We start from the raw sequence: 22,289 nt of genomic DNA, 5'->3' as shown, positions 1-22,289 counted from the left end.
ACACACACACACACACACACACACACACACACACACACCAGGACTAAATCAGGCAAAAGATTGTTAGCTGAAGAAGCTACACCAGTTACTATCCTCCTGATTTTAATTGTGTTGTGTAGTAAGGCATCAGCTTTTTGTGAACTTTTAGTATAACCTTTTCCCATATAATAAATCCGGAATACCATAATCATGCCTTGATCAGGAAGACAGAAAAGAATTTTTGGAGAGAGTACAGTTATTGTCAAGTGTGCAGGGTGCTAGATACGGTACTTAAAATGTTTCAAACCTGTGGTGGTGGTAGTGATGATGATGATGATAAAATAATGGAAATGAGGAATTCAAGGTTGTTGCTTTGTCTCCTCAGCCTGATCTTTGAAAATAGTGCCTTACATAGATATCAACATGATACTACTATCACCCCAATGCTGTATCTTGGTGATAGCCTCCTCCTCGAGAGGTCCGGAGGGTGGCAACATGAGAACAGGCCTTCTCTGCAGTGGCTCCCCATCTATGGAATGCTCTCCCCTGGGAAGTTTGTCTGGTGCCTTCAGTTTCACCTTTAGGTGCCAGGCAAAAGCGTTCTTTTTTAACCAGGCCTTTGGTTGATCTTATTGACATCCAACACCCTTTAGAATATGGCTTTTTTTGGGGGGGGGAGGTGTTATTGGGTTACTGCTTTTTGTTTGATTTTGTATGTTGTGGTCTTGTTGTGAACTGCCCTGAGTCCTCCGGGTATAGGGCAGTTTATAAGCTGAATTAACAACAACAACAACAACTTTTTGTAAACGACTTTGAAGTTATTTTGTTTTTAACAATCAAGCGGTATATACATTTTCTTTTGAAAAACCAGAGTACTTTCATAATGTTTCAGGGTGGTGACCTGAATGTAGGATTCACTTTCACTTTATGCTGCACATTATAAGCTGCAGTACTGCAGACAGTGTTATTCTGAATCTTTGAAAAAGAAATGTAAAAAATTAATGCAGGGATAAACAAAAAACAGAGGACTGTTGCTGCAGGCTAGTCTATGTCAGTGGTAAATGAACTCTTAAGTAACAAAGATCCCACTTTCATGTCAGCTTTCTTGTAATAAATGAGATTTGAAGAATATGGAAAATTTAATTATAAGAGTCTATAGCTTTCTTTTTGAACTTCCATCCAGAGTTCAGTTGTTGAATGAATTAATCTGCACACCAAAAATGTGAGGGGAATGATGCCTTCCTGGTTTGTCTTTTTAAAGGTGGGGAAATGGGTGGATTGTGGTGTGGCTGTACATTTTTGGTTCCCTCCTTCCTTCCTTCCTTCCTTCCTTCCTTCCTTCCTTCCACCAAACCTTTGGCAAACTGCCCAAATACCCGAGTTAAAAGAAAAGACAATTTCCTTATAGGTCACAAATTCATTTTATAGCTGGGTTGAACTTTGGAGAACCTCCAGATTTAGAGCATCTCCAGAAGTCAGCCATCTCAAGGAAAATGTGATCTCTGTAACACCTGCCATCACTGTATCTTAGAAATCATCTGCTTTCCTGTTTCATTTGGTTTCATTCCAATATAACCATTACTGGGCTGATGCAGGTGGGTAGCCGTTGTTTTTAACCATGATTCCCATTTCTATCATTGTGCACAAAAAACCTTAGCAGCATGCGAGCGGCCATCTAACTGCGATTTCTTTGCTAGATTATAGGTAAAGGTAAAGGTACCCCTGACCTTTAAGTCCAGTCATGGACGACTCTGGGGTTGTGCGCTCATCTCGCTTTACAGGCCAAGGGAGCCAGTGTTTGTCCGCAGACAGCTTCCAGGTCATGTGGCCAGCATGACTAAGCCGCTTCTGGTGAAACCAGAGCAGCGCATGGAAATGCCATTTATCTTCCCGCCAGAGCTACTTGCACTTTGATGTCCTTTTGAACTGCTAGGTGGGCAGGAGCTGGGACTGAGCAATGGGAGCTCACCCCGTCGCGGGGATTTGAACCGCCAACCTTCTGATCGGGAAGCCCTAGGCTCTGTGATTTAGACCACAGTGCCACCCGTGTCCCATTTGCTAGATTATAGAATGGCCTAAACAACAGCTAACATTAATGGGTGATGATACTTGAACATCAAGAAATCAGGAAACTCTTTCCTTTCTCAGGAAAAACGTGGCTCCTGGGGTGATTATCCAAAGAACAATCTTGTCACAGCACCATATGGCAGCTGTAGCAAGTTCCTGCATTAATGGTAAAGGTGTTTTGATAAATGCAGAGATATCTTTTGCAGAAACACAGTGAGGGAGGCATGATCACTGAAGAATTGCCTCTTAGCAATTCAGGATTCCACAGGGGCCGCTGAAGCAGAAATAAGAGAGTGCAGCAGAATTCGTTTCACTTTTCATTGGTTTCTGAGGTCATCAGGTGCCTTCATATGATTGTTGAGACTCCATAGATTGTACTGTGTGAAGACATAAGAAGTTCTTATTCCAGATTTCAGTGGTCAGATGCTGTCGTAATAAGATAAGAAGAGCCTATTCGTTCAGGCCAATGGCTTACCTAGTTCAGCATCTTGTTCTCACAGTAGGCAAACAGTCATTTGGCATGTTGCCATTGCTTTAGGAAAAATAAGGAGAAGATGGATGGACAAAGCACTCCCTCCGCCACATCTGGGGAAAATGGGTGCTAAGCTACACTGACAGGTTCAGGGGCAGACTGTGGTCTTTCAAATTTCAGCGGTGCCCTTTGCCAGGCCAAATTTGGCACCCCTGCTCTCACCCTCTGTTCTGCTCAATTCCTTACATCATAGCTGTGGCACCCAATGAGGCAGGCTTCAGCTGATCTAGCTACTGTGGCCTGATCCACATCTTTCCAGTGATTTCTTGTTGTAAGGAAGGTGATATAGCAAAGCATTTTTCCAGGTACATTTCTCCCAGTTGGGAAAACACTCCAGAGTAGGGGTGTGGGAGAAATGATCATCACATTGAAAGCAGACAGCTGTGCCAAAACGAGAGAATCTTCAACTATTCAGAAGTGTTCCATGTTTCTGCCACAGATCCATAGTTTGCTCGTCATGTATTTTAATGCTATAAACTACTCTGATGCATCATTTCCAGAGTTGAAATGGTTAGAAATTGATTAAAAAAATAGTGAAATTTGTTGTCCTAGCAATAGTCCCTTCAGAATAGATTTTCAGTAAAGAAACTTGTTTGTGTTGGCCAGCACACTGTATAGATTGGATCCAAATCTCACTCAGCTCCTCAGAGCTAAAGAAAGGATGCTGATTATGGATTCAGAATGAGGGAGCTTTGTGGACTCTGGAGGAAGAGGATCTGGCAGTAGAATATGCTCCAGGCTTTTGAGGATTTTGTGAAACATTTTGCTTTTTCTCTGAAGCACCTAGCAGTAGGATCTGTGTTGCACACAGCAGGGAGGGATAGATGAGACATAACTATGGAATAATAGTTGGTTGGATTCCTGCAGACAATGACGGCGTTATCCCACTTGAATTAATCATCACTCAGCTCTAGCCATACTCTTCCACCTGAATAAAAGCCAGTTATTAGCCCCATTATATTAGAATTGGACCACATATAATACTTTTAAAGTGTTGAATTATGTTATTTAATCAGAATTTAATCTGAAGCTTTAACGTTCCCCATAATTAAAACAATGCATGTATTTGGGAAGCATACGAAATCAATTATCTCAGTACAGTAGCATTTCATTAGTTTTTCAAAGGATGCGTGTATATTTTCTATAACTCAACAAAACAGTTTGAAGGTTCAGGCAAGTTTTATTTAGCCCCAATACTGCATCAAGTCTATAAGACATGGATTATGTGACGAGACTCTGGCCAGGCAAAGCATATTTGTCCCCATGGAAGAAGACAGGTTTATTCAGTACATAACTGAAATACTTTACTGCTAAATTTAATGTGGGATTAAAATGTTCAAAAAGGTTGCTGCAGCTATAGAATTTGAAGGATATAATAGGTTAACAGGGTAAGATTTATTTAATATCGATGCTTGTAGACCTAAGTTTGTGGATCTTTTAGTAAGGTGGGGTAGGATTTATCCTTTCTATTTTTTTCTGTTGGATAAATACACCTTTGGAATTTTTTTGCTCTATTGTACTTTATTCTGTTTGGCTTTAAATGGTTCAGAAGCTGTTTGGTATTTTATATATCTGTAAGTTGCTTAGAGACTTTTTTTGATAGAAAGTCATGAATAAATGCAACAAATAAATAAACCAGTTCTAGAAAATACCATCCTTTTAACCTCTTCATTTCCTGAAATTGTATAGCTACACTCAGCTGCCTTTTCAAAGTGACATTTAATCCCACATTAAATTCTGTAATAAGGTGTTTCACTTATGCGCTGTGCACATCTGTCTCTGCAGTGGAGATGAATATGCTTGCTGCCTTTGAAAAAGTTGTCCTTTTTTCCCTTTGCCCCAGCCTGAGAAGAAAAATGGTGGTTATCCCATATTATTTTGCACTGAATAAGGTGGGTGAAACTGCACTTGAAAATGACATAGTTCTTTTTGCCTATGAGAATAGAAATAGTATGTTCTTGAACTGCTCATATCTCTTCAACGGTACACCAGAAAACAGTAATAAATTACTGTTGGAACTTCCAGCAATAATTTACAGCAAACAACTACTGATCAAGTTGCAAACCATACCCCAGTACGAGCACATAAAGCAGTAGTTCTGGCAGTAAACCAATGATAAAATGCCAATGCAAATGTACCCCTACATTTGATTCATAGATCATGCTGGTTGACCTATTTCTTGTGACAGATAGCAGATGTACCAGAAGCAAAAATACAATATTAAAGAAGTCATAATATATTCAAGCTCCATAAAGAGTCCCAAACTATAGGTTTAATTCCAGCATAATTTCAAATGCCTTAATAAAAGATCTAACAATTTTTTTTGAGGATCAGAACCAAACCTTCCAGAGAGCTAGCTGTGTTAGTTGGTTGCTGCAAAAACAGCAGAGTCTCATGGCACCTTAGATTTCTTCTGGCATAAACGATCCTTGAGTAGAGGCCACTTCATCAAACGTGTGAAGTGGCATCCTCTGAACACACAGGAGGGAAAGTGTAAAATGTGAGTTTGGGTGGCAATGAAATGCAAAAATCAGAGTCTATGACCAGCACTTATTCATTTGATTAGCTTCCCACTATCAGGCTATGTGTTAAGATCTGTAGAGGAGCCCTCCTGATAGTCCCACCTCAGAGCCAAGTGGGGTGTGTGGTTACTCAGGAAAGAGCCTTTGTCCATCATTCAGAGCCACCTGAAAACACATCTATGTGCCCAGACTTTTATGGGGATCTGATATTATTCATATGACTATTAATTTTATTTAACAGAATTTAACACAGCTATTTACAATGGCAGTAACTGGTGATAAGACTAAATTAGCATTTGTAGTCAGGTAGGAAACTATGATTTTTTTAAAAAAATTATTTAACAAAATTTATATACTGCTTGATTGTAGGAAAACCTCTAAGCAGTTTACAAGAAATACTAAAATTGTCAATAAACATCTACTATATGTGTCTGGACTGGCTTGTTGAAACAAAGGTGCCGCAAAAGTACAGCTATTTATTTATTTAGTGGATAACTCAGTTGGTTAGAGAATGGTGCTGATAAATGCCAAGGTTGCATGGGACAGCTACATATTTCTGCATTGTAGGGGGTTGGACAAGATGTTCCTCAGGGTCCCTTCCAACTCTACAATTCTGTGATTCTCTTTATTTCGCTATTATCTCTATCCAGACTCATACAAATAGAATCAATCTTTGCTTTTAGTTTCCATTCAGCTATTTCATGCCCCCCCTCTCAAATTCATCTATTTGGGAATGGTAGTTTTCAAACTTCTTCCTCCATGCAGATTATATTTTGGATTTGAATATTTTAAAAATAGCAATATTAATATTTTGTTTATCAGGTGGCATTTATGTGTTGCAAGACAAACTATTGAAAGGCAAGAGGGCATTCTGTGGTACTCAGTGCCAGTACTCATATCTTGATAAAAGTGCCATGGGTGCACAAAATGGCTGCAATGGACAGTAAAAAAAAAAAAAAAAGAGGGGGCAGTGCTCTGTACTGGTGAGTTTCATCATACAAAAGCATTGGCCTTCTTGTGAAGATGCCAATTGACCTGGTGAATATTAGAGAATTATATTTTAGAGAATAATATTATATCTCTGGGCATTTTCATACTGCCTGTTTATTTAGCATTCATCCTGATTTGTTGGCATGGGGATTAGATGGTGTTGGCTGTTTAATGAGCATTCACACTGGTATATTTGTGGGAAGGCTAAATGAAATTGCATCAAAGAAAGTGTGATCCCACCTCAAAATAGCAATAGTCTGGAAGTACCCTCAGTTGGGATTACGACAAATTAAATTAGTTATTTAGCTCTTGATTCAAAACCTGAATGTTATCTCCAACTAATGCCTCTCTTTCAATAATCTCATTCTTAGTAGTCATTGTAGCTGGAAAGGCTGCAAATAAAATAATTGGAGTTGTGAAATACTAAAGGACCTGTGTGTGGTTTTGAGCCATGGATATGTTTTTTCATTGATATTTCCAATAGTGCTTCATTAGAATCTCAGTCTGATTCACTTGCTGTAGAAACACTTCTTCCCCTCCATGATATTGCTGCTCTTTATCCGATAGTTGATCTCACTCTTGTGATTGCTGATTTGGCTAATTTTGTTAAAGTTCATTTGGGTAGTTGAAATGTCATGGTGATTAAACTCAAGAGCATTTTGCTAGGTGCCAGGTTGAATTGGTTTGAACAATCTTAGCCCCTCTGCTCGAACTGAAGTAGCCTCCTGCTGATGTTACAATAATAGGCAAAATTACAGTGGCTCTAGAATAGCGACTAGATGCCTTGTGAACTAGCCTATGACATTTTTATGTGGGCTGCTTGGATGTATTAAACAACGGTAAATTTAAAAGGAGATGGTTTTTGTAAAGAGTTTTCTTCTCTTCATTTTAATGTATGGAAAAGATAATGGGAGTAGTATTGTTAAAATTTAATTTTAATTCAGGGAGATTTCAATGTTGGGAAGGAAATAATCTAAATAATGCTTGCCAACATGCATATGATGTGGATGCAATGCAGATAAAGCAACAGGCAGAAACTCGTGAAATCAACCGGACTAAAACACACTGCCAAACTCCTGTTACAATTTATTTCAGTGAGATTTAACTTTCTCTGGATTTCATATGTATGTATGTATGTATGTATGTATGTATGTATGTATGTATATACATACGGATAGTGTTTATGACCCATACTTTATCCACACCTGCTTTTTCTGCAGTCTCTGCTGCTTCAGCCCCCTGCCAGGTCACTGACCCACTTTTGAAAAATGTTGTTGGAGTTTATAATTGGTTTGTCAATTTGGTGGCAGTGTTGGTGGTGTGCCTGCTGAAGCAGAAACTGATGAAAAGTCGTGGTGTGCATGCATATCCATCTTGGAAATTATATGTATATTAAATTCTCTCTCCCCTTCCGCCACACCTTGCAAAGCATTAAGACTTCTGCTAGTGAGAACCATCTAGGTTTACTCCAGATGGAAACTGAAAACTCTGCTCTGGAAAATAACTGCTCCCTGATCTCAGCTTCCCAAACTCTTTGCTGTCTAATAATTACAAATCTTCACAGTAAAAATGCTTGCTACAGTGGAGATTACAAAAACCTGTAATATACCTCTTCAATCCCACCTACATAACCCTGTTTTCTCATTTATTTAGATGCAACCCCTTCCAAGTATTTATTGGTAGTCAAAACACATAAACCCTGCTCATTTATCCCCCTCCAGTGGCTATTGCGTATTTTGTGGCATATACGGTCGTCATATTTTGAAAAGCATAAAAGAGGACACATTTACATACCCATGAAAAGGAGGACATGTCCTGGAAAAAGAGGACATATGGCAACCCTACTTTCAGCTCTGGTATTTCTGTAGTAGTTTCATTTTAAATTACAGAAAACAACAACAACAACGATGATGATGTTATTATTTATACTATACCCATCTGGCAAAATATAAAAAATAATAAAATCAAAAATATTGATTTAGTGACAAGTGCTTATAATCACACAGGCATATTTCCCCCTTAAAGAATTCTGGACACTGTAGTTTCAGGGTTGCCAGAGTTGTAACTCTACAAGGGGTAAACTACAGTGCTCAGAACTGAGGTGTACAAATGTGTTTTGAATGTGCTTTAAGGGCATAGTGCGTACACAGCTTAAGCCAACAATGGGCTGGACTAATGTCTTACGTTGGTAATAAACTGGATGAGAGCCAAGGGCTCCATCAGTCACCCACTATTTGATTTAGCCCTTTACCACAAACAATATTTTTGATACGGTTGCAATGCTTTGCTAAACTGTAACCAGAGCTCCTTGTGGAAAACTTTGAAAATCCTTTTCACCACCCCCTCCAAGTTTCTGTGTGTGGCCTGGGATATTTTATCTCTATGTTTAATAGGAAAATGGGGACAGAGGCGGCCTGGTTCTCAAAAGTTCTCCTTGGATTGGCACAGGATTTTCCTGGGTCAGAAATGTCCTCCATCTATCCTACAAAAGCCACCCACCTAGCACACTGCCTTCTTTCTTTTTCCCTATTTTAATTTTGCAGTGAAGCTGAACAGGCAGCAGTAGTAATAGAACAGCCACTTTAACAGATGGTCAGGGATGATGGGAATCTTGGAATCCCGAGTTGGAGCAGGCTGGTCTAGACTGTATATGGTGAATGGGAATGGGGAATGGGGAACAGAGCAATGGTCACCAACAGTTTACTCTGTAGGAAAGCTCTTGGACTAAATCGCTTTCCCTCCTTCGAATTCTGATTGTAGGATTTAAAGAAAACCAACCAACAATCTGTGAGCATCTTATGCCTCTCTCATGTTGTATTTTGCTGTATTACACATGCATAATTATAGGTACAGCCATGCACCTAAATGCAAAGCAACAAGAGCATGGTTCCCTCTTCCCTATGCTGTCCACAAATCCTGCCATTTCCTTCTTTTAACACCTGCGCCTTCTTTTCTCCTCTTACAGGATGAATCGTCCATGTTCTTCCAGTTTGGTCCATCAATAGAACAGCAAGCTTCTGTCATGCTCAACATCATGGAAGAATATGACTGGTACATCTTCTCCATTGTCACTACCTACTTTCCTGGCTACCAGGACTTTGTCAACAAGGTCCGTAGCACTATTGAGAACAGCTTTGTGGGCTGGGAGCTAGAAGAGGTGCTCTTGCTGGATATGTCTCTGGATGACGGAGACTCAAAGATCCAGAATCAGCTCAAGAAACTCCAGAGTCCTGTCATCCTCCTTTACTGTACTAAGGAAGAAGCCACCTATATCTTTGAGGTGGCTAACTCTGTGGGTCTGACTGGGTACGATTACACATGGATTGTACCCAGCTTGGTGGCTGGAGATACAGACACAGTCCCCTCTGAATTCCCCACTGGACTTATCTCTGTGTCATATGATGAATGGGACTATGGCCTTCGCGACAGGGTGAAAGACGGAATAGCCATAATAACCACGGCTGCTTCTGACATGCTGTCTGAGCACAGCTTCATTCCTGAGCCCAAGAGCAGTTGCTACAACACACAGGACAAGAGGATCTACCAATCAAACATGTTAAATAGGTAAGGGAAATCAGCATAATGGGTTGTCAGTAGCTGGCATGTTCTAACCATCACAATGGATATGTGTCTTATTGAAGGCTTTAGGAAGAAAACCTCCAGCTGGGTCTGATTTCTGGGGTAAACAGGTAATCTGTCATGGTCCTTTGTTTCTTGTACAGTGTTCATTCATGCTAACTCAAGAGTAGTTTGGAAATTAATTCAGAATGAGGAACTGGTCGATTATAAACTCATTGGTTGTGTGGCAGTCAACAGAAAATAGAAGCAGAGTAACAGCTTCATATTAACAGTGTTTGTACACATACTTAAGGATGAAAGCTGTTTTTGTTAATTTATATGTGAGCATTTTCTGCAAGTGAGCTGATCTTCAATGTTGTAAAGTACAGTACATTATTAAGATTTATCAAAGCGAAAGCTGTACATGCTATATAAAGAGAGATGGGTTTTAGACTGGCTTGGCAGGTCAGTAGCAGAAGGACCAAGAATACAAGTGGCAAGAAAGAAATGTCTTAGGGCAAGAGTGGCAAAGGATGTGAGGACACTCATGGGTTAAATGTACTAGGAACTGGGTTATTTATTTATTTATTTATTCATTTAATATATTTATACTCTGCCTTTCTCACATGTTGGGATTCAAGGTGACTTATGACATTTAAAAACAACATTAGAAAATAAAAAGTAATAAAAACAATCTAGCTAAAAACAGTAATTAAAATATCGCAAACACACTTTAAACCAGCAATGATATTATAATAAAGGGAGATAGGGGACATTTGGGAAATTTTCTGATCCGTATTGGGTGGTGTGATGGGACTGTTCCGCTCCCCTGACCTCCCTCTGACTGAGTCAATATTGCATACCAAGAGAGAGTGGGGAAGGCACAAGGTGGTGACTAGGTCAGGGTGGTGCAAACACAACACCAGGAGCACTGGATTGGCTCCACTGGTGTATCTGCCTTTCCCTGGCCTCACCGCTGCCTCATCCCTCACAATCTCCATCCTACTATGCAGCAGCGACTCAGCTGGAGGGAGGATTAGTCCCACCATGCTGTCCACTACTATTTCTACTCCTGAAGCATAAAGCAGCCTCCCCCATGCTTGGATGGACAACACACTTGCACCAAATGTGACCCAAAGGGAAGGACAGGACATCCTGCAATAGGAAGCACAGCCGTCTGCTTCTTGCAATATGAGCTCAGCGACTGGCTGTGTTGTTCTCTGGGTGCCTTCTCTAGACAGCGTAAGGGCTGAATGGAAAGGGTGGCAAGGACATGGCAGCAGAAATCTTCACTACAGTTCTGGCTTGCCACAGCCAGCCCTTAATGGATATCTTTTCCAGGAAGGACTCAGTTAATTTTAAAGACCAGGATAGGAGGAGATGATTTCAAATTACGGACCTGAACAATTTGGCCCCACTGATCGTGGGCCTTTAAATGTTGTAGCAGCTCTGTGGTATAAACCCACAAGAAGGAATCTCCCACTGACAGTCTTGTAGGGTACCAGGTTCTTATTGATTTCAGCAGCATGTACCTCAGTATAAATGTGTCAAAAGTTGTGACCTTAAAAGGTTAAGCTAGGAATGAAGCCTGTGTCTTACCTGCCTATAAAATCATTACAATTTTGTTGTTGTTGTTGTTGCTGCTGCTGCTACTGTGATGGTTTCAGCTATCAGGGAAAGACATATTGGTACTGTTGTGCAGCAAGGACAGACTTGTTAAACTAAGGTTTAAATGCCAATCAGTAATATATTTACAATTGCTTGCTTTGATCCAGAACCCTTTTTGCACAGGGGACTTCTGTTCTGTTCTGTTCTGAGAGAGGGGCAGACTTTGGTCTTTCAAATTTCAGCAGTGCCCTGTGCAAGGCCAAAATTTGGCACGTCCTGCCTCTCACTTTTTTGCTCAGCTTAATTCGCTACTCATTAAAAATGCAGATATAAGTGAAAATGGCATACCAAAATATATTTTATTGGATAAAATTGCTCTGAAAAAAAATGTATATATTAGGATAAATTCATACCAAAATGCTGATGAATTTCCATGAGTATTATTATTTTTTAATTTGCAAACTGATGCAGAAATGTGGAAAGCTGAGTTTAAGATTGGAAATACAAGAAACTGGAGGAAACCGAAATTGATATATTCACCCCAATCTTATTCTCATGTTGTGCTGTGTACAGCCTCCCAGAGGGAAGCTCGCAGATGCTTTTCCCTTCTTTGCCACACTGAACTAAGGTTGCTTAACATGCCATCCAAACCACAGTTCATAGTTTAGCTCTAACCAGACTAACCACAAGCCATAGCCAAGCTTTGTTGTTTATGATTCATGGCTAGTCTGGCTAAACCACGAATCTGGGTTTGAACAAAGTGTAAAGCCAAACTTGGGCTTAGCTTGGCACATCACAGCAGCACCTCACAATTGTCACCTCAGACAGTTTCTCATTTCTCAGTGTTATGGGGGAGAATGGGGAAGATATGGGCTTGTTGCTTTTACTGGCAGCCGTGCATAAAGCAAAGCTTCTTGTCTTGGCCTGAGGGAGAGGAAGAGATCCAGAGCTGACAATGCAAAGAGATTGCAGTCAGTGGTATAAAGCCTTCAGTGAACCTATGTGAATCTATGTGTGAGATTGTGTCTTCTCTGCAGATGAGCTATCACAGTTGAGAATGGAACATATAAGCAGGAGGTCTTGCAGTTCTAAATGAAAAAGCTAGCGGCAAGGTATCGCTCTGAGGGACCCGTATTCTTGGAAGCTGTTTCTCCTATCCAGTTTTGTTAATATTGGAGGCACACTGCAAAACTTCTTCAAGGGTGTGGGGGAGGAACAGAGCTAAGTTATGCTTTTGGGCTTGGTAGACTAAATGCCTGCTGCAGGGGATGGGAGCCCTGATTTTTCAGTTATTGCAGCAGAAATGCCATCAGTTCAAAACTTTAGAAGCAAGAGGGAACTTCTGAATTCATACACATGACACTTTACATGGTCTCTAATTGGAGGATTATGTTTGGTATCACTCAGCTAGAGAACATGCAACATTTCTGATTATTCCATCCTCAGTGTTCCATAACAGCAACCTTGACTACAGCATCCTTTAGAGCAGTTGCACAAGGCAGAAGTCAAAAAGTTTAGCTGTAAGAATTTGGTATACTGCATTTTATTAGTCATTGTAATACATATACACTTCAGCAGACTCCAGAACTCCTTAGAATTTTCAATATATATGTTGGTGTGACTTGCCTCCTAGCCCACATACATAACTCTGAATCGTGGCCTGTGATGAGGCAAAACTTGATAGAATTATTGGATGCCTCATGTCTCTTAGGGCTTACCTTAAGTTAGAATTCTTAAGTTAGAATTCTACCCATGATATTCAAAGTTGGTCAAAGAAGGATGACTCCATAGAAATGAAATGTAACAGTTTCCGATTTGGTATGCAGAATCCGGATGAAATCAGGGGAACTTTAAACAATTTGTTAATATGTGATGAATAATTGGCCATGACAGCAGAATAATAAAGTAAAAAATGGCAAAATCTCTGTTACTTAAGTAACTAACTGCTGGTAATTTTATCATGTCAAGGTCCTGTAAAAGAATTAGATTAATGAAAGAACATGCCTGCCTATTTTCCATTTTATTAATTGACGTTCCTCCCTTCCCCCACAAATGTTCTTACTATATTCCAAGTGATAAAAATAGAAACGGCCGTGCTGCCATAGTTCCCCACACAACTTTAGAGTCTCTTTCCATTTTCTTTGATGCAATTTCACATAAAAATCTGGTTTGACAAAAGACCAGCCCAGTGCGTCCCCTAGTGGTTATGTCCTGAGGGGAAACCTTGACAATAATCATGGTCATTAGGAGATCATTGCAAACAGCAGAAGTGTTAACTTGTAGCTTCCAGCCTGAACATCAATTCAATTAATAACCTCAAAAAATATCTTGCACATTCACAGTTTGACTAAACTGTTTGTTTCATTTTACCAGGCCTAAGCTGCCAAGCAGTCGCAATATTCCACTCCATAAGGGAAGTAGCAATTTATAAGGAAATGATTCCTGCCTTATAGCCCACATTGTGCTTAAACAAATGCTTAGATTTTTTTTAAAACTGCATTCATTTTGATACAAGAATTAGTGACCCCAGGTGTATATTTTTATTGTCTTAATAATGTTTTAATATTTCACTTTAATTGCATTTTACCTTTTAGAATGTATTAGGCTTGATTTTTGTGTGTTCTGCATTTGCAAGTCCCCCCCTCCTACGCTGCATGCCATCTCTCCCTATCCACCCCTGAAAGTGGTACAAACGGCAGGATGTTTTAGCACCAGAGTGTAAATCAGCTATCCTTGAAACTATCTGAGACCCAGGAAGAGGGTTTTATGATGCTGTTCCCTCATTGAAGGCTAGGTTGCCAGGGTAACACCAGACATCCAAGACCTCAAATGGTCAAATGGACTGGGCACATCGGGGCCACTCCAAAGTGATGTGGGGGTGAAGATACCAGTATGGAGCCATGTGTGCTTTTCTTCTCATGACCTGTAACCTTCCCTGATGTATGTAAAGATGTTTTATAACACTTTGTTTGCTGTGTTTGAACTAATATATAAGCTTTCGTTCTGAAGTGCCTCGGGGCAGACCTTCTCAATTGGCATGTTGAGTTGAGTGAGCTCTGACCTATTGCAATAGCTGTAATAAACACTGGGTCCCTAAATCTGGATGCTGGACTTGAAAATAGTTTCCTTGGTTCTGTTGTTTATTCTAAAGGTGGTTGTTCCTCACCTGGGTTATGAACAAGGTGGTGTAGAGGTGAATTCTTATCACAATTTTTATCTGAATGGAAGCTTGCAGCTGCTTGAAGTTGGTGCTGCAAAGATATTGTAAAGCTCATTCCATGGACTTTCGATGGCTACATATGAATATTTTATCACACATTCTACCACAGATTTTATCACTCAACCATAACCAATTTGTGGTATAATCCTCCTTACCACCTGTTAGCATGGTCATCTGTATGGACCCTCTTTACTTTAAGAATAAAACTGAAGTCACTTCCTAAGAGTGACAAAAAGGACTTAGTTTGAATGTTCAATTAGTGGTGTTGTAGCTGCCAAAAATGAGGAAAGCTCTTTCTGTAATGCAGGACCCAGAAGGTTCCAGTGTTTTTCTATCAGTGTTAACTGCCCCGTGGGTTCTTGTGATTTCAGATTTTTTTGCTAGCCTGGGTAAAATGGGTGCAATCTCCACGCAGCCATCTGGACACCACATCACGCAATCAGCTTTCCACATGGAGCGCTGCACACATATTTCTGATTTTCCGTAATCTTTATGTGAAAGAATAGGCTATTGCCTGCTCACATGACTATAAAGCAGTTTTTTCAGTGTTGTAAGAGATTGTCCTGATATAGCAATACTTAAAACATACAAACCAGGAATTTCAAGCCGTACAGACCTTTTCAACTCTGTTGGGTCATCCACACACAACGGACAATATCATACCTTCCATTTCATTTTACATAACATTTCACAGATAACAACTGTCATTTTTTGTAGCTGTAATGCTTTTGTTCTTACCAGTGGCGCAGCTAGGCAAATTTAGTTCTCAAAAGTAATAGTCTTATGGGGGTGCAGGACCCCTGTGTATTGCGTCTTTTCTCCCCCATCATTTCATGCTTTACCACTATTTCTGTAGTCCTGATACGTTAGAGCAAAATAAGTTTTCCAGCCCTAATTTTTTTTTAAAAAAAGAAGTGCTCTGAGCATGTGCAGTTTCACAAAATTCACTTAAATCATGGTGCCGTCACTACCAAAGGGGAAAACCAAAGGTGCAGGCCAAAAATGTTCCTCTTCAACCAGACCTTTGGCTAACTAACATCCTATTATACTTTTAAATGTGTTTTGGGGGGTATTATTTCATTTTGCTTTTGTTCCTGTTTTTATTTTGTATTTTTTCTCCTCTCACCATTGGAATGAGAGGAAGAAACGTGCTTTTTGCAAGCATTGGCTGCAAGAGGGACTTCTCTCTTGTACATCAATGCCTGTAAAATGCAGGCTTCTTTCTGTGCTGTTCCTACCTCTTGCCTGCCATGGGAAGGGGAGAAATAAATACTTTGATAGCCCTATCCTGGCTGCTTCCAGAAATGCTCAGCACAGGGATTGTATGAGCCCCATGCAAGGGATTTTGACAGATGGGCAGGGCAACCCAACTATCATGTGATGTCATAGTGACATTGTGTGATTGACAGGTGGGTGTCCTTTGCCCTTTGTCAAATTTGGCCTGTGAGGCCAATCCTGAGATGGGTCTGGTCCATGAAGCCAAAATGGTTCCCCACTGAGGAAATAGAAGGATTTTTCAAACACCTTCATCTGCCCCAACTGCAACAAAAGATGCCTCTGTCTCTACAGCTACAGCAGGTGCAAACTCTCCCCAACAGTTTGACTTCACCCCCAATGTATGCCAGCCTTCAAACAGAACAGTGTCCTCTGTAAAGTAGAATCATAGAATCATAGAGTTGGAAGAGACCACAAGGGCCATTGAGTCCAACCCCCTGCCAAGCAGGAAACACCATCAGAGCACTCCTGACATATGGTTGTCAAGCCTCTGCTTAAAGACCTCCAAAGAAGGAGACTCCACCACACTCCTTGGCAGCAAATTCCACTGTCGAACAGCTCTTACTGTCAGGAAGTTCTTCCTAATGTTTAGGTGGAATCTTCTTTCTTGTAGTTTGGAACCATTGCTCCGTGTCCGCTTCTCTGGAGCAGCAGAAAACAACCTTTCTCCCTCCTCTATGTGACATCCTTTTATATATTTGAACATGGCTATCATATCACCCCTTAACCTCCTCTTCTCCAGGCTAAACATGCCCAGCTCCCTTAGCCATTCCTCATAAGGCATCGTTTCCAGGCCTTTGACCATTTTGGTTGCCTTCCTCTGGACACGTTCCACTTTGTCAGTGTCCTTCTTGAACTGTGGTGCCCAGAACTGGACACAGTACTCCAGGTGAGGTCTGACCAGAGCAGAATACAGTGGCACTATTACTTCCCTTGATCTAGATGCTATACTCCTATTGATGCAGCCCAGAATTGCATTGGCTTTTTTAGCTGCCGTGTCACACTGTAGGACACATAGCTATCCATTCACTATGAAGCTCATAATAGATTGGACCTGATTGTGTTTATTATATCTATAGTCAGTGTTACCAACTGGGACAGGAAGTTATGGGGAGCTGGAAGTGAAAAATAGGTGATGAACAAGATGCAATAACTTTGCACAGTTTTATCCAACAGACATCCTGTTGAATTTAGTGGCAGAACTCCCCTTATTTTTTTACAGGTTTTCCCCGCCTTCCTTCCCCATTATCAGAATTTAGATCCAGGAATCCAGCTGCATGAATAGGGGCAAAAGGTTTTTGTAAGCTAGACCTATTTCTGTCAGTCTGTTTTCAGATAGCGCAGAACTTTCTCAACAACTTTTGCTTCACTCTGCAGCTTTGCAGCTTCTCATGCTCTTATTCAGCCAGAGGCAAATGTTTTGAAAAATCTGAACAAAAACAGTTCATCCAATTTTGCGTTATGACAGTGTGAAATAAATGCATTAGTTCTGCTCTCAAATAATTGTTCAGTTGTGAGATTTTTGGGGGGTGAATAATTAATTCAAATCGCCTAAGTTTTAAGCATTCAAACTCAGAGTGTATAGAATATTTAGTGAAGAATGCCTTCCTTGAGAGGCTTGGAAAAATGGTTTTGAAATAAATGTATTAACTTTTGTAGATAACACACCTCGCCTTAACACGATGGCTTTGGACCCCCTCCCTTTTTGCATTGTACATCCTGCATATGTCATTTGTCTAAAAATTTGGGTGAATGTCGCTTCCTAATTCTGAGACATTATTTATCATCTGTAAAACAAATATGACTTTGAAAAATTAACACTATGGAGAGAAAATCTATTAAACTGTCTATTTCACCCTCTTCTCCTGCATCATTTATCTAGTAAAATATTGAATTGTACAGCATATTCAGACATGAATTATGATTTTCCTTTGCACGTTGGAACACATTTAAAAGCCATACATTGTTTTAATCAGCTGAGTAAAGACCATCATCTGAGAGATGCTCTAAAAGAGAATATAATGAATAGTATGCAATAAGCAAAGCTGTTTAATGGATAGATGAAGTCTCTTAGAAGAGAGAGCCAGCTCAGTTGGGAGGCTTCTCATTGGTGGAATGGACAGGCCGACTCAGATTGGAAGTGAATTTTTACTCTAATAGTATCTTAGATTAGAATCATTAAAAATATCTATATGGAAACAATTATATGGAAATGAAACAATTAGTTTCAATTTGCAATTATAATGTAATATATTGTTAAATTTCTTATTAACTAGGATGAATTTGTTTTTCTATTCTCTTCCTCCTATTTTTAGCAACACTGCCCCTATTACTCTTCACGCTTCTTCCTCTGAAGCAGGAATATTGCCATTTATATTGTTAACTTTGCATCGTTCATGTTCCCTATTGTTTATTTGTAATGAGCCGAAGTTATAGCATTTTGTATTTTGAAAGCATGACAGTAGAAATAACTGCTGAAATGCAAACAACTCTGGTGTGAAGTATTGGGTCTCGGTTCCACAGGGGTGTGTTTGCAGCATGTAAGTGCCAGAAATCAGCTTGGTTCTTAACAAATTATTCTCTTTAGGGTCTTTTAAAATTACTATTACAGTGGTGCCTTGGGTTAAGTACTTAATTCGTTCCGGAGGGCTGTTCTTAACCTGAAACTGTTCTTAACCTGAAGCAGTGGCGTAGCGTGGGGGGTGCAGGGGGGGCCGGCCGCACCGGGCGCAACATCTGGGGCTTGGGGTTAGGGGGCGCAAATCCACAGGTTAGGGGGCGCAAATCCACGGGTTAGGGGGCGCAAATTACTTGCCTTGCCCCGGGTGCTGACAACCCACGCTACGCCACTGACCTGAAGCACCACTTTAGCTAATGGGGCCTCCTGCTGCTGCCGCGCCGTCACAGCACGATTTCTGTTCTCATCCTGAAGCAAAGTTCTTAACCTGAAGCACTATTTCTGGGTTAGCGGAGTCTGTAACCTGAAGTGTATGTAACCTGGAGCGCATGTAACCCGAGGTACCACTGTACACAGGTTTTCATCTCTTCCACCAAAGCATTCAGGTTATGGCATACAGAGGGCTTTTAGGAAGGTGGAGTGGGGCAGGAGAGCTATGGGCAGCTGCCCAAGGATGCCAGGTTTTGATGCTGGCCCTGGGGGTCTACATCAGGAGTCTTCAGACCTTTCTTTGTGCTTAGTGAGCTTGATTACAGATATCTCACCAAGGAGCGGGTGCAGTTTGGGGAACTTGGTTGCATGAAGCACAGAAAAGAGGACCCAATTGTAGCAGGACTAGCTTTTGATGAAGGACAGCAATATTAATTTTGAATCCCATGTGGGGAAATGCAAAGTTCACAGAGGTGCTCAAGTATTGAGGGTGGGAAATGCAGTCTATCTGCATCAGTCAGCAAACTGCTTTGCTTCTTGTCCTGGATTGCAGTAAGCCCCCTCACGACAATCTTTGTCCTGACTAAGCGTATTTGCTTTTTAAAAATAATAATAAAAAACACACTTCTGTTTTCTTCCAACCACGACATATTCATCCGCGGAAGGCTCTCTTTTACCCGGTTTTGTAGAATCATAAGTCGGGCTGGTGACAAGCCACAGGAGGCCCTTGGCATGCCGTCAGCCTAGTTTTATTGCTGCATGCTACCACCACACGCTGCTGCGGCTGCATGCTGCCACTGCCATGCAGCAACACCGTATGTGTGGGACCGGGCATATGCACATAGCACTGAACCCGGAAGTGATCCAAAGAGTCACAAAAAGGGGCAGAACCGGAGGGAACACACAACAGAGTGTCTGAAATCTTTTTCAACGGTGTTTCAAATATATGCGATTTCACTTAAACATGTGATGCCTTGGAACGTAACCCCCATGTGAACTGGGAGTTGCCTGTATTCCAATATGTATGAAATAAGGTGTGGGTGGCTATTTTGCTATAATTTCGGCAACTGGGCAGGTCCTGAATCTGTGTACTCACAGTGAAACCACTGCTTCTGCTGCACTTCATCCATTTTGATATACAGTGATACCTCGGGTTACATATGCTTCAGGTTGCATACGCTTCAGGTTACAGACTCTGCTAACCCAGAAATAGTGCTTCAGGTTAAGAACTTTGCTTCAGGTTGAGAACAGAAATTGTGCTCTGGCGGCGCGGCAGCAGTGGGAGGCCCCATTAGCTAAAGTGGTGCTTCAGGTTAAGAACAGTTTCAGGTTAAGAACGGACCTCTGGAACAAATTAAGTACTTAACCCGAGGTACCACTGTATAAGCTTTTCCATACATGTAGGAATGAATCAGACACCAAGTGGTGCACCTTGATAAGACTCAAACTGGATAAGGGCTGATCTTAGCAACAAAACTGACCATGAACAATTTCTGAAAGCACCGTGAAACTGAATTTAATACAAAGGCCATGGGAGGTGGCTTGTTTGTTCTCAGAATGTCAAGCCCACCTTTCCACATGAGGGTGGTCCAGAGTGTTTGAATTGTTTTGAACACCAACAGCCATACTTGGTTATCATCATGATTTGGGGACCCTAGTAGTTCCGGCTAATTTGTGAAGCAGCATGTTTAGCAATAACCAGAACTTCCTAGGCATTTTATTTAGAGTTTGACTTTAGAGTCGAAGAAATGAGAGAAAATAAGATGGAGTAGCCAGACTTTGGTCAAGCTATTGAATTCTCATTATTGATTGTGTCTTGCTGTCCTCTGTTTTGATTATCAGCATGAAAACCTTATATTGAAGTGCCAGTTGTTCTACCTGTTCTAACACACTCGTCCCAGCTATTCATCAGCAGACCAATAAAGTGTACTTGCAGGGAACTGGTAGAAAGGAGACTTGAGTCTAAGAACAAGAGAGATGAATGCTTGATGATCACATAAAGAGCTTACTGTCCTTGTGGAAACTAGCTCAGGACCAGGTGACCTACTTCAAAGGGTATGCACCATCAACTATTGTGATTGAAAGCTCCAGTTCTACCATTTGGTAGTTTGGAAGACTACTCCAAAGAACTTTATACTCTATTGCACTATGTGCTATTTTTCCTGGAAGGTGATTAGGAAATAAGATGTGTATATCCGGCTCACAAAAAAGCAAGGAGCAAAACATATTCTGTCCTAGTGCTGGCTATGGAAAAACAAAGGCAACTGCTATTACAGTAGCTGTTTTAAAAAGCAAATCTACTGACTGAGTTCACCAGGACTCCCTAAGAGCAGTGCTTTTTTCTGGGGCGGGGGGGACAGGATGTAGGGGTATGCATACCCTTAAACATTTTGTGAATCTTTGTACTTTTGTCCATTTACTATATTTATTTTCACTGACTTGAGCTATAAAAAGGTGATTTTTTTGATTCAAAATGAGAGTACCCCATAACATTTCTTTAGAAAAAAAGCACTGCCTAAGAGCATTGGTTGGGAACAGCATCCACTAATTAAGTTTCCTAGATGGGTAAGTACCTTGGACTGGCATATATAAGGCCTGTGGATGTTGCTTTCAAGAAATAATTAAAGCCTTGTACAAATGTTATGCTAGTCTCACATTCAAGCATAAGTGAATACATGTACCTACACAAAACATGCTTGTGTGGGAGAACCCCTTACAATCTGGGGTGGTGACTGTGCATTGTATGAACATGTAGTTGTGTGAACAGTAGAACACAATTTAACTGCATGTTTGTGTCCAAAGTTAAATCAGCAAACCACAGAACAGTGGTGCACATGTTTACTTTTTTGTCATTAGTGTTTTTGTAGCCTTTTCTTGCCTTCTTATATCCTACCTCATCCCCATTGTTGAGACCAGCTGGTATATTATCTGAGATAATTAGATCAACAAAGTACATCAGTAAAATGACCACACATCTACTGAACAACACCCACAAACCATGTGTTTATGGTGTACACTGATCACATGCGTATTTAATACAATGTCTTAACAGGGCTTAAAACTCAAGCTACAGGTTACAGGCCATAAATCTTTTTGGTCAAGTTGGACTCCTTTTATATCGTCTATAATCCCACACTCCAACCACCAATTTGTCATATGTCTATTGGGAAAGTTCAGCTGGGATAAGTAAGCTACAGCAGTTGAGCAGGATCAGAAATCATTGTCTTCCTTCTTTTCTGTATTGCTGGGCATATAACTGGCTACTGGCTGTTTAGTTAGTTTGTTACGATGTTGTTGTTGATTTCTTTTGTCCACAGTAACAATGTGACGCTTCTGAGACTCTCTGCCTTTTGTAGAATATGAAAGTAAGGGTATCAAAATCAAAGAAGCAAATAAACAAAAGAAAACTACATGTTACATGGAGCTCTGTGGTTATTTTCTTTTGCATTTTTAAAAAACGAAAAGCCAAAATTTAACCTGGGCAGGCTTTGACCCAGGATAGAGGCAAGGTACATAGATGCATAATCTCAGTGTAATCATTTTCCCTCTGGTCATTTTCCATGCTAAAACCGTGTTTCCACCCATTGAAAAGAAGAATATAAGATTCCACAATTTCCCCCTTTATCTTTCCCTCAAGGGAAAAATGAACTT

General features: G+C 40.6%; 1 protein-coding gene across 12 annotated transcripts in view; it reads left to right on the top strand.

Moving 5' to 3' along the window:
* Positions 1-22,289, top strand: part of GRIN2B (glutamate ionotropic receptor NMDA type subunit 2B) — a 291,546-nt gene that overhangs the window by 149,812 nt on the left and 119,445 nt on the right. For all 12 annotated transcript variants that reach the window (XM_083573738.1, XM_083573744.1, XM_083573745.1 and 9 more), the window contains one exon: positions 9,056-9,654. In XM_083573738.1, coding sequence (XP_083429864.1) covers positions 9,056-9,654 — 599 coding nt within the window. The remainder of the gene's footprint in view (positions 1-9,055; positions 9,655-22,289) is intronic.

This window comes from Podarcis filfolensis, assembly GCF_964270895.1.
Source record: "Podarcis filfolensis genome assembly, chromosome: 10".
Lineage (NCBI taxonomy): Eukaryota > Metazoa > Chordata > Lepidosauria > Squamata > Lacertidae > Podarcis > Podarcis filfolensis.
This window is presented reverse-complemented; position numbering and strand designations above follow the sequence as displayed.